Source organism: Acanthisitta chloris, unplaced genomic scaffold, assembly GCF_000695815.1.
Source record: "Acanthisitta chloris isolate BGI_N310 unplaced genomic scaffold, ASM69581v1 scaffold21744, whole genome shotgun sequence".
In the NCBI taxonomy this organism is placed as follows: domain Eukaryota; kingdom Metazoa; phylum Chordata; class Aves; order Passeriformes; family Acanthisittidae; genus Acanthisitta; species Acanthisitta chloris.
This window is the reverse complement of record NW_008669036.1, coordinates 10,157-22,692: the sequence shown is the minus strand read 5'-3', so window position 1 is coordinate 22,692 and position 12,536 is coordinate 10,157. Positions and strand designations below refer to the sequence as shown.

Sequence of the window (12,536 nt, the reverse complement as noted above, 5' to 3'; positions counted from 1 at the left end):
CCACACCACAGCCAGCACAATGGCCTTTGAAAGCCTGTTCTCCAAACCCCCAAACCCAGTTCTTGACCCAAACATGCCCGACTCTGACAGGCAACATGCAGGGGACGAAAGGTCGAGTAACATTCTTCTCTCTCTCCGCTTCTCATAATGGTGGTACTTAGTGGGGTGATGCTGGTAATGCGGTGCGGGGGGCAATGCGAGGAGGGGATGGGTGGGGGTGTCACTGCATTAAAAGTGCATTAATTTTTTTCTAAGCAGGGTTTTATATTTTTTTTGTTCCTTTTGGAATGCATGTGTTTTTACATCTTCATTGGTTTACTCTGCCTGGGAAAGGGGGGGCTGTGTTCCAGTGCTTTCCATAAATTGCACTTTCCAGGGGGTGTTGCGGGGGGCAATGCGAGGAGGGGATGGGTGGGGGTGTCACTGCATTAAAAGTGCATTAATTTTTTTCTAAGCAGGGTTTTATATTTTTTTTGTTCCTTTTGGAATGCATGTGTTTTTACATCTTCATTGGTTTACTCTGCCTGGGAAAGGGGGGGCTGTGTTCCAGTGCTTTCCATAAATTGCACTTTCCAGGGGGTGTCTGTGGAATGTCACCATTGTTCTCTGTCTCAGGCAGGCAGGAAAGGGTGCTCCGAGCTGGGCTGGGTTTCGGTTGAATTTGTTTATACCAGGATCTCTCTTCCCCAGATCCATATTTAACGCTGTTTTCTTGCCAGATTACACCTTACACATTTAACTGGATCTTTTTTTTATGCAGATTAAGGGCTGACTGACGTTATCTTTGCCACCTCTCAATCCCCATGCGCAGAAAGTCCTGTTCCTGGTGAAAGGACCTCTGTTCCTCCCTCCTTCCCTCCCTTCCTCCTTCCCTCCCTCCCTCTCTTTCCCGTAGCTGTGGAAATTCAAATCCTTTCTCCAGGCAGCCCTGGCCTTCCTGACTAGTTCCAAAAATACTGTGCCAGCCCTTTTGTCCACATCTACTCAGAGCATTCCTGACACGGCTGCAGGAGTTAAAAATCTTGGGGTTTTTGGGATTCCCATAGCCTGTCCTGCCCCCACACAGCTCCACAACCCACCTCAGAGGGTTGGAAAACACTGGGAAAAGCCAAAACAGAGCAAAAAAGAAAAGGGGCTTTTGGGCAAACAAGTATTTCTTCACTGGAGAAAGAGTCCCTTATTCCATGATATAAGTTGGGAAGTGATCATAGAACGGTCCTGGAATTTAGTGAGACGGTCAGGACAGAGACCAGTGCTGCTGGTGCTTGTTTTCACCTTCCTCCTTGTTGGGATTGGGAACTGCTCTTGGGATATAGTGAAAGGGTCGAGGCAGACCCCAGAGCTGCTGGTCCTTGCTTTCAGCTTCCTGCTCATTGTTTGGATTAGGAATTGATCCCCAAATGGTCTGGGATTAGTGAGCAGTTCAGGACATACCCCAGAGCTGCTGGTGCTTGTGTTCACATTTCTGCTTGTTGGAAATGGGGAGTTGGTCCCAAAATGGTCCTGGGATATAGTGAGAGGGTCAAGGCAGAGCCTGGAGTTGCTGGTTCTTGTTTCCGCCTCCTGCTTGTCCTTGGGAATTGGGAAGTGATCCCAAAATGGTCCTGGGATCTAGTGAGGGTCAGGACATACCCCAGCGCTGCTGGTGCCTGTGTTCACCTCCTGCTTATCTGGCGGTGTCATGCTCTGTGCCCAAAGCAAACCAGGAATCCTGTGGGATTGCTGGAGCAGGGGCAGAGTTCCTGAAGTCAGGCTGTGGCTTTTTGCTGTCTGAGGGACTGAAAATACTTGGTGTTTTTTGGTGAGGACAAGCCCAAGTGACTCTCAAGTTCTGCTGGGAGCAGAGTTTTTCCAGGTGGCGGGCTCCTCATCATGTACCTCACCAGTACAGCCAGTTGTGACACTGGGAATTGTGCAACAGAACCAGTAATTACTACTTTATAGGCTAATTGCTTCTAATTTCTCAGCATTGCTTGACAGTGTTTTCATTTCAGAAGAGTAAACAGACACATTGACCCCTGAGATCACATTGTGTGTAAACAAGACTTAAAACTTGTAAGATATGGTTTAATTCACATAAAATAATCCCCAACTGCAAGTTTTGAGGTTACATCAGGTGTGCAAGTGCAGCACCAGTAAGACCAGGCCCCTGCAGGGAAGACCCACAGTGGGAACCTGCTGGAAATGGAAATTGCACAGATTCCATCCATTTCTGCAGCAGAAGTTCATGGCATTTCTGGCAACATTTAGTTTGGTTGGAGCTGATCTGTGGAATTACCAATAAATTGCTTAGTAGAAAAGAGTAAAACCCCCTTGTGTGTCCATACTTCAAATATCCCAAGTTGAAATGTTGGTTTAATCCAGAGTCTTAGTTTTTGTTAGTGTTTTTGAGCAATAGTACAAGTCCCTTGTCTGACCACACTTTGAATATTCCAAACTGAAAGGTTATTTTAATCCTGTTTTAATCCAGAGCCTTTGTTTTTGTTAGTGCTTTTGAGCAGGAGAAAAGAGTAAAAACTCCTGTGTGTCCACACTTTGAACATTCCAAACTGGAAGGTCATTTTAATCCAGAGCCTTTGTTTTCTCAGCACCTGATCAAGCCAGGAAGGCTTTTAATTTTTTTGTAGTTATTTGTTATTTGCAAAATTGCTTCCCAGTTTTGTAGTTAATTTCCTTATTAATTCCTAAATTCTCCAGCCTAGTAGCACAGTAGTATCAATTAATTGCATGGATTTTAACCCTTTAAGGTCTTATTTTAGATAAATATTTTCATATTTCATTCTCAAAGTGATTATTATCTTCATTATTGAGCTCTTCATCACTTTTTAAACTTGCTGAGAGCATTGGGGTGGAAGATTTTGTCTCAGTGTCACAAACACTTTGGTAGTTGAAACTCTCCTGCGCTTATATAATTATATAATTAATTGTAAAACAAATGATAATTATTTTAAAATGAGACGTTTGCTCATCCCTGAGTCAGACCTCAAATAAACAGTGGCTGGGGCTAGAGATTCCCATAAACCCATTCCATTGGGTTTGGATTCTGGACTTAAGGAGCTTGAGGTGGAAATCTGCTTTGTGCACAAAGGATTCTATTCTTAAACTTGATCTGAATTAAGGCCAGGGAAGGAGTTAAACACCAGGTGTGGAGGTTGGAAGGGAAACCAAACCCTGGAATTACGCTGTTTCTTGGGATGAGGAGTTTTAATTCTCTACTCAAATACTTCTGTAGTGATTTCACCAAGCTGAAGCTCCCTGGAAGATAATTTGTGCTGTTCTAATCCCATTTGGAGATGCTTTAGGAATACTCTCAGAGCAGTGGGAATGTTGTCTGGGTTTGTTTTCACATATCCAGTGTCCAGATTGTTGAAGAGGAAGGGAACAAAGGGCGAGATTCTGCACTCCTTTTTCCTAGTGCACAGCTCCAGTTTGGGATTGGACCGGGAATAACAATCCTTTAAACCACAACATAGTTTCTGCCTTATCACTTTTATGAGGAATAATTTAATTCCCAAGAAGTGAGGCATTTTGACCATTATCTCTTCCTATTTCTCCAGTCTATGTTTTTGATTTTTTTACAGTCAATACTTGGAAAATGTTAGGATATTACGAAAAATGCTAGGATGTTATGTAAAGAATTTACGCATTTGGGGCTTGGAAGACTGATGTTAATTGAGTTTAATTGTAGACCTAATTGTAATTAATCTTACCTTGGCAATGCAATCTCAAGGATTGTGTTACTGAGCTTGTTTTACCTGGAAAGTTAATCCCGTCCTATATGTGTCCTAGAAGTGGAAATCTATGCCTGCAGTTCCCAAAGGAACTGGGAATTGGGAACTACCTTGTTCCATTTGCAGTAGGCATTTTACTTAGGGTATTTGGAGTGGATATCCTGGAGGGAATGAGTTGTGCTGATGCTGGCAAAATGCGTTTCAGGAATATTTATGTTCCAATTTCTCTTTATTAATGCAATTCTAAGAAATTCCAGGCCATAGGTCATCCAGCAGTCATGTCTTCTCCCTGGCATATCCATATCTCCCAAAAATCACAGCTTGGGGTTGCTTCTGACTTGTTAATCACTTATTTTCTAGTGCTGGATGAGCTGGAAAATAACGTGGAATTTTATTGTCCTGCTGTTTTTACTCCTACAGAGAAGATGGAGAGCTGGAAGATGGGGAAATAGATGATGCAGCCTATGAGGATGTGAAGGAACATGGCTCAAAAGGGGATGACAAGCAGAAGAATGAGAAAGGACACAGGAAATCCAGGAAAAAACGCAAAAAAGAGAAGGAAAAGAAAAAATCCAAGAGGAGAAGACGGGACAAGCACAAGGTTAGGAAGTGCCAAGCAAAATATTGGAGGTGCTGATGGGATTTGCAGGGTGTAGATAAGAATCCATGAATTGGAGAAGGAGAAAACTGGAAAAGGAAACTAAAATGGTTTATTACACTTAAGACTTCTTTAAGTGGTTTTGAATCTTCAAAGAGTCATGGAAGCTGCTTCATACAGATTTGACAGTTTTTAGGACAAGAAACAAAAATGTCAATTTGTAATTTCACTTCTTGTGCTAATTATTTCTGGGATGAAAAGTGAATTCTTCAGGAAAACTCATGGAGATAATGCATGTAACGGAGATTTTAATCCACTTAAATGAATAAAACTTCATGCTAAAACATGAAACTGATGGTCCTTTTCCAAAATAGAGTTTTCCCATCTCATTCCCTCAAAATTCCCTGCAGTTCCACAGCTGTTTTCCGTTTTTTTTTCTCCCCAGCATAATTCCCCTTCCAGTGATGACAGCTCTGACTACAGCCATGACTCCGACCTGGAGCGCTCGGAAAGGCCACACAAAAAGAGCAGCAGCTCTTCCTACAGGGATTATGATTCCTCTTTCAGTCAGGTGGGAAGTTTTAAACTGGTTTCTCGGAATTTAGTGAGCGAATTTTAAAATCAGATGTAAACAATGTATGTTTAGAAGTCTGGCTCCATCCCAGTGCTTATTCTCCTAGATTTTGGAAGCACATCTATTTCTCATTTCCCTGGTTGTAGATTCCCAGGCGAAAAGCAGGATCTGTGGCAGGAATTAAGTGCCTGATGCCATTTGTTCCTGACTTTATTCCTACCTGCACTGGATTGAGACCAGACTGAGAGGAAACACCTCTCGAAGAGCCACTTGAAATCTCTAAACTTGATTCCTCTTTCCAAGAGCTCAATTTTCCCTGTTTTTTCTCAGCCTGTGAATCCAAAATAGTAATTTTCCATGATTAACTGCTTTTCCCTATATTATTGGTGCTTGTTTGGACAAATCTGGTAATAAAACAGCCAAAAAATGGAATTTTTAGAGCAGTTTGGAATAGGAGGTTTGGAAATACGGAGTTGCTTCCTAATGCCCTCTTTCCCACAGCATGGCCATGTGTCAGGGAATTACATGAGTTCCCAGAAAATGCAGCATAAAAAAAATGTCAAAAGTAAGGAGTATGATGACTACAGCCATTACAGTGATGAAAACTTTGGGAATTACAACGAGGAAGACAAGGATGAGGATTTTGCTGACCAGCTCAAACAGTACAGACAGGCTAAAGAAACCTCCAGTGGAGATTTGGGACCTCCATTCTCAAAGGAACCCCTGAAAAAGCAGGGCATGAAAGGCATCCAGAAAGGTAAGAGGATTCTGGTGACAGCAGTTACGTTGTGCATCATTTTGGGATGTTTTTCCTGAGTCCTGGATGAGGGAAGTGGAGCCTTTCCTGGCACCAGGGATTTGGGCTGCTTAGAAATAACATTTCCCACTGCAAAAAGGGAAATTCTGAATTTTTTCAGTTTGATGTCCCTAAAGAACCATTTTCCCTTGATTTCTGAGGTGCTTTAAGGGTGTCATTCCTGTTTTCCAGGCATTTCTCAAAGAGGGAACAACTACAATGTTGGCAGAGGACGTGGAATGCAGAAGAAGTTGAAGCGGAAAGATCGTGGAAGGGGCAGAGGAGGCAATAAGGGATCTGATGGATTTCATGAGGTACTTAATGGAGTTATTCCAGACTAGTGCACCAAATCTGACCTAATCTTTTTGCAGCTTCCATCATAATCAGTAAAATGTTCCCTTTTTTTCCTTCCAGGATGGCAAACCTGTGAAGAAATGGGTCAACATGAGTCAGGAGTTCATCAATCAGCACACAGTGGAGCACAAAGGCAAACAGATCTGTAAATATTTCCTGGAAGGGAGGTGTATCAAGGTAAGTTCTGTGCCTGCTGCAGAGGACATACCCTCTTGGCTCTTTTTAATCCTGGTTTTCCTCAAGCATAGAAAACACTTAGAACACTGAATCTTCTCCTGGGACTCACTTATGTTTGGTTCCTCTGGGCATTCAGAGGTTTCTTCTGTTTCCTTCTCCAGTGGTCCAAGTAAAGCTGAGAATTATTGGGAATGTTGTGTTTGTTGCTGCCTTGAAATATTTTTGGCTCATAAGATGAGTATATGCTGCCACCTTCAGTTTTAAAAGAGGCTCAGAGAGCACTTGGTGTCTTTCTTACAGAAGTAAATACTAAAAAATAACAAAACCATGTCCAGCAAAATTACCCTAATGGATAACAGGACGGATGGAAAAGAATCCAGTAAAATACTTGTTTAAATGCCTTTTTAATGCAAATTATGAGGTGGAGGCAGAGAAGGGAAGAGAACAGGGACTGTCAGAGCAGCTTGTGTTCTGTCAGTACTGTGTATATTCCTTGGAATCCTGATTCAGGAATTGTTTTTTCTGTGTCCAGACCATCCACAGTTTTTAGGGATATATTTATAACACAATTCAGTGTTAGTCAAGCTGAAAGGTATAAGTTTGGCTAAGGAGGATGTTTTTCTTTCAGCACAAAATGAAATTACTCAGCATTCCAGATGGATAATGGTTTTTCCTTGTTATTTATTAATTTCCAGGGAGAACAGTGTAAATTTGATCATGATGCAGAGATTGAAAAGAAAAAGGAAATCTGCAAGTTCTACATCCAGGGTTACTGCACCAAAGGAGAGAACTGCATTTATTTGCACAATATCCTTGAAAAAATACTGTAACTCAACTGAAAGTTTACATTTCTGTGCATTTCTTTATATTTCTTGTGCTAGAAGTGAATTTTAAGGGTGTCTATTCCTTCCTGAAGAGACTCTGGCAAAGATTTATTACAGGATTATTTTTTGCTCAACAATTAAGAGGAAAAAATAAGGATAAAATTAATTTTATTGTCAGGTTTTCAAAGGGAAAGCCACTTGAAGTTTAGATAAATTTATCCACATATTTTAATCCCCTGATATGTTCCTGTTGTCCTTGTGTTTTCGTTTGGAATTGAGACCTTCACCTTTTGAATCCCAATTCTAAAATTAAGGCCACAGATTAAAATCTGAATAAATGGAATAATTAGGAGAATTTTAAGTGGAAAAAAAAAAGAGTAAGAGTTAAGTTGGGTATTAGCTTCTGAAATTCTTAACACATGACATTGGGAAAGTGAATTGCTGGTAAAGGATGAAGGATGGATTTTATAAGCTTCCCAAACTGGACCTGTTAGGAATCCTTAATTCATTGCTTACATGAATTCCCTTGCAAATTCTACCACACAGGAGCAAAATGCTATCAAGGAGATAAGTGCAAGTTCTCTCATGCTCCTCTGACTGCAGAAACTAAGGAACTCTTGGATAAGGTGAGTGATCCATACAGTGGCATTGGTGGAGAAGGACTGAGGTGCCTCTGCCAAGTGTGTTGTGAAATCCTGAGCTCTGGTTTAAGCAGGATATTTGTGTCCCTCTTCAGCAGGCCTTAAGGAATGTGAATCCAAGCCTGAAAACATTAGGAATCTTAGAATAACTCCTTGCACTTGTCTCACTTGAAACTGCTGTTTGAACTTCCCACAATTGATGGGAAATTGTCCCTTCCTGACTACAGAAGTTGTTTTCTTCCTGTCTGGGAATCAGCACATCAAATCCCAAAATAAGGGGTTTGTAATTCCTCTGAGTTGAAATGTCTGATGTCAGTGTCCAATGTCAGTATCTGATGTTGATGTCCGTAGTGTTGTAGGAGCTCAGTGGAAGGTACAAGACTAAATGGAACTTCAGTACTGCAAACCTGACGGAATATTTCCTACATGGCTGTGTCCTAGGTGTTGAATAATGAGGAGGAGCCCCAGAATGAGGATGAGAAGGAGCTAGAGGAGCTCCGGAAGCGCGGTATCGTCCCTCTTCCAAAGCCCCCGCCCGGCGTCGGACTCCTGCCAACCCCTCCAGAGCAATATCCCTTCTCTGAGTCTGACATGGAAGGTTATCAAGATCCTTCAGGAGATTATAAGAAGATTCCATCTCTGTTTGAAATAGTTGTGAAACCCACCGTGGATTTGGCACACAAAATTGGGAAGAAGTAGGTGTTGGAATTCTGGGTAGAAGCACAAGTATCTCTTAAGTTAGGATCTGCCAGATATTTGCTATCATATAGTTGTGAATTACTTATGTAATGATTTCCATAGAAAGGAACTCAGCCTTGACCTTCCAGGTTGCTCTGTTGGCTCTTGGTTTGGCATCTCTACCTGCAGGTTGAGCAAATGTCATTCCCTGCTCCAAGATTGATAGTTGGCTTTGTCTTGGGCAAAGCTGATGGAGATGTGCTGATACGGAAAAAATGTGCTTCTGGCCATACTCTGTCATGTGTTACGACATTCAGGAGAGGATGTGGTGTCAAGGGGATGTTCAGGTTGGACATTAGGGGGAATTTCTTCATGGAGAAGGTTGTTAAGTGTAGAAACAGGCTGCCCAGGGAGGTAGTGGCATCACCATCCCTGGAGGTGTTCAGGGAACTACTGGATGTGGCAGCGAGTGCTCTGGTCTAGTTGAGATGGTGGTGATGGGTGACAGGTTGGGCTCAGTGATCTTGGAGATCTTTTCCAACCGCATTGATTCTATATGGAATGTATGTAGTTACTCTTCTGGAAAATAACTCTGCCTCTTTGGGTTTTTTATCCAACTTGAAGTCAAATAAGCACAAGTAGAGTGGGGAGGGGGTTGGTCTTTGTAGGTACCAAATTTGATCCCTTAATTTTCTCTTCTTTCCAGGCCACCAACATTCTACAACAGCTCATCACCCCCACGGCCACCGTTCCAGGGCAATGACCCCCACTCCCAGCACATGTACAATCCAGGCTCCAGCCCAGGGCCAGGCCCTGGCATGGCCCAAGGACACAATGGCCCTCCAATGCATCCTGGCTCTCCTGGCCATCATCCATGCGGAGGGCCTCAGGGGCCGGGAATGCCGCAGAGCCCTCCCATGCAGGGAGTTCCCCCAGGATACATGGGTCCACAGAACCAGACTGGAATGCCCATGCAGGGGCAGCAGGGAGGGCCACCCCTCACCCCACCAGGGCTTGGGGGGTCCTACAATGCCCCCGGAGTACAGGGACACATGGTGAACATGCCAAGGGACAACCATTGTCCCCCAGGGCCACAGTACCAGCAGATGCCTGGGGACAGGCAGCCCAACATGAACTATGAGCCCATGCAGAACCCAGCTGACTTCTATGACAACTATTATTCCCACCAAGCTGTGCACAACTTCCAGCCAGCAAATAACTCTGGAGGTAAGGACATTTGCTGGGAGAATTTTGGAGAGAAACTTCCTGAAACGGCTTCAATGTATTGTCTTTTTTGGTGCTTTCCAGTTGTGTGAGTCATGTTTTGCTTTAGGTATGGATTGGATATTCGGGAGGAATTCTTCCCTGTGAGAGTGGTGAGGCACTGGCACAAGTCCAGAGAAGCTGTGTCTGCCCCGTCTGTAGAAGTGTTCAAGGCCAGGTTGGATGGGGCTTGGAGCAACCTGGTCTAGTGGAAGGTGTCCTTGACCATGGCAGGGCATTAGAACTGGATGAGCTGTAGGCTCCCTCCCCAGCCAACCCATTCTGTGATTCACTGTTTCACAGTTCTAACTGGGGTTTTGTTTTCCTGCAGATGGAACATGGCACGGAGAATTCCCAGACCACCAGGCTCACCTGATGGCTCAGGAGTCACACCAAGGCGGGAGCGAGTCGGAATGCCTGAGTGGCCACATGGGCCACAAACAGGCCATTAATGTTCCAGATTTCCTCCCAGCCATGCAGAAAGCCCTTTATGTGAGGCTTAGCCAAAAGCATCAGCGAGATGGAGATGCCGTCAGTAGCCAAGGCCAGAGGGCCATGAGCAAAGATGAAGGTGAGGAGGAGTTTCTTGGAATTCTCAACATATTCTTTGGCTGTGACTTAGCCTGGAGCAGATCCATTAGTGTTGATTTGCATCACATCGCCATTCACAGTTATTGGGATAATTTTTGCATCTAGTTTGCACTTTTAAAGGGTTCTGTGGTTGATAATTCCTGTTGAAATTCCTTGATTCCAGAAGGGTTATTTCTGGCTGCCTGGACTGGAAGTGCATCCCAGATCCTTGTTACTCCGTTGACCTTTTTTTTCCCTAGAGCAGAATTTTTCCCACTGTGATACCCTTTAAAGTGAGATACCCTCATTTCTTCCCTTCCTGAATCTCAACCTTTTTGCCAAACCTTGGGATTTGGATTATAACACAGGGAGTGAGATTTTAATATCACATCTTTTCAGTTTGATTTTACTGGGAACTGCCCATTGAGTGTGTTGTGTTCCCGGGGGATTATGTGCTGGAATAATCTCATTTTTTGGAATTTCTTCTCTTTTTAGATGACAATGTGAATTGGTATTCCAGCAGTGAGGAGGAGGAGGGAAGCAGTGTTAAATCAATACTCAAAACCTTAAAGAAACAAAGCGAAAACTTCAGGAATCGGCAACAACATTCCACGGAGCAGCACATGCTTGGAATTCCTACAGATCCCAGGCTGGCCAAAGACAAAGGTGTGGGGCCTCAGGCTGCTGACCCGAGACTTAGGGCTTCTCCAAGGCCCAATCCCAGGAAGCCTTCCGAGTCGGCATCCTTGGACCCGCGGCTGGCGCGGGATCCGCGGATGCACAAGGTGAGCGAGGGAGGCCATGCCAGCTCCAAGCTGGATATCCATCACGTGCACACTGGAGTTAAAGTCAAGCAGAAAGGGATGGATGATGATGAGGAGGACTCGGAAAGGGAACTGAGGGAACGAGCTTTCCTCATTCCCTTGGAACCTCTGCCTGGTGTCACGTTAAGGGATCCCCGATCCCAGCTTCGGCAGTTCAGCCACATCAAGATGGATGTAACCCTGATGAAACCCAACTTTGCCAAGCACATTGTCTGGGCTCCTGAGGACTTGCTACCAATCCCTTTGCCTAAGCCTGATCCCGTTTCTTCCATCAATTTACCTCTTCCCCCTCTCATTGCTGACCAGAGACTGAATAAACTGCGGAATCTGAAGGGTGATGCACATCCGAGCACGGTGCCAGCTGACCCCCGGCTCGCTGCCAAGGCCAAAAACAGCCTCACAGCCCGGAGCAGCTACTTGGATCCATCCACAGATTCCCACACCAGTAGCTCCAGCAAACTGGGGGATCCCCGCTTGCAAAAAAACGTGGATCCCAGACTCCACAGACTGTCGAGCACAGACCATGGAGTTGGGAAGGATTCCCACCCTTCTAAGTTTGACCCACGCCTCGCCAGAGCTGCCGCCAGCTCATCCCAGCCCTCGGAAGCTGCGACTCCCAAAGCCGATCCTGATGCTTTGCCTCCCTATGCGCCCAAGCTATCGTCGAGCGGTGTCAGGCTGGGAACTCCTGGCTCCATCCTGAGTGGGATTAGTCTGTATGATCCCAGAGATCACAGCTCATCCTCGGACACAGCTCCAGCTAGTTCGGGAGAGAATGGAGAGAACCAGAAAAAAAGTATCTTGAAAAATTCGGGGAAAAACGAGCCTGGCATCCCGGAGGATGCATCCCTGCAGAAGGCTGCCTCCAGTGTGGAAAAACCCACGGAAGGCTCAGCAGAAGCTGCTTCAGACAAAGCCAACAGCACCAGTAAATCTCAGGCTAAACACTCCAGTGCTGCTCCGGCGGTGCATAACCTCCCGATCCAGGCTTTGTCGGGATTAATCCGGCCACAGTACAGCGATCCCAGGCAGGTGAGGCAGCCCGGACAGGTTCCACCAGCGCCGGATCCCGATCCCAACGGGGAGTCGGATGATAAATCCCTCAAAGATGTTTTCAAGACTTTTGATCCAACTGCTTCCCCATTTTGTTAGCAGATTGCTCCGAGGTGTTTTTCCCGTGGTGGATCCTGCAGTTCTCTGCTGTTTTGTACCTCTTTGGGCTTTATTTATTTGTAAATTATAATTCTCCACACTTTTCAGCTGCTAATCTCTGAACCACACAGTACAGTATGCTCTAGTGTTTGCAAAGCTGTGGGATTTTCTAGAAGAGAATCCTCCTTTTTTCCAATTTCAGGGAGATTCATCATTGACCTGTTAAAGCAAATCCTCTCTGGATCATGTTAGAGCTGAGAAAAGCACTTTCATTGTAAATAAGTCATAAAGAAAGTCCCCAGAGCTGTATATGTGTGAGCTGTCTCCTTCCTCCCCACTCTTTAGATCCCATTT

The 12,536-nt window shown here is 44.6% G+C and overlaps 1 protein-coding gene across 1 annotated transcript; it reads left to right on the top strand.

Moving 5' to 3' along the window:
- Positions 1 to 6: 6 nt before the first annotated feature.
- ZC3H6 (zinc finger CCCH-type containing 6) lies at positions 7 to 12,182 on the top strand. The gene is made up of 12 exons (XM_009073179.1): positions 7 to 111; positions 4,152 to 4,332; positions 4,775 to 4,900; positions 5,405 to 5,660; positions 5,892 to 6,013; positions 6,114 to 6,230; positions 6,926 to 7,037; positions 7,571 to 7,680; positions 8,137 to 8,390; positions 9,080 to 9,600; positions 9,968 to 10,207; positions 10,702 to 12,182. The coding sequence occupies exons 1-12, from the start codon at positions 20 to 22 to the stop codon at positions 12,180 to 12,182; spliced, it is 3,612 nt and encodes a 1,203-aa protein (XP_009071427.1). The 5' UTR covers positions 7 to 19.
- The last annotated feature ends 354 nt before the right edge of the window (positions 12,183 to 12,536 follow it).

Bases quoted from the DNA above. Each gene is read 5' to 3' on its own strand.
- ZC3H6 (XM_009073179.1), top strand. From the start codon at position 20: ATGGCCTTTGAAAGCCTGTTCTCCAAACCCCCAAACCCAGTTCTTGAC. The intron at 7,681-8,136 runs GTGAGTGATCCA...GCTGTGTCCTAG, and splicing joins CTAAGGAACTCTTGGATAAG to GTGTTGAATAATGAGGAGGA. The intron at 9,601-9,967 runs GTAAGGACATTT...GTTTTCCTGCAG, and splicing joins GCCAGCAAATAACTCTGGAG to ATGGAACATGGCACGGAGAA.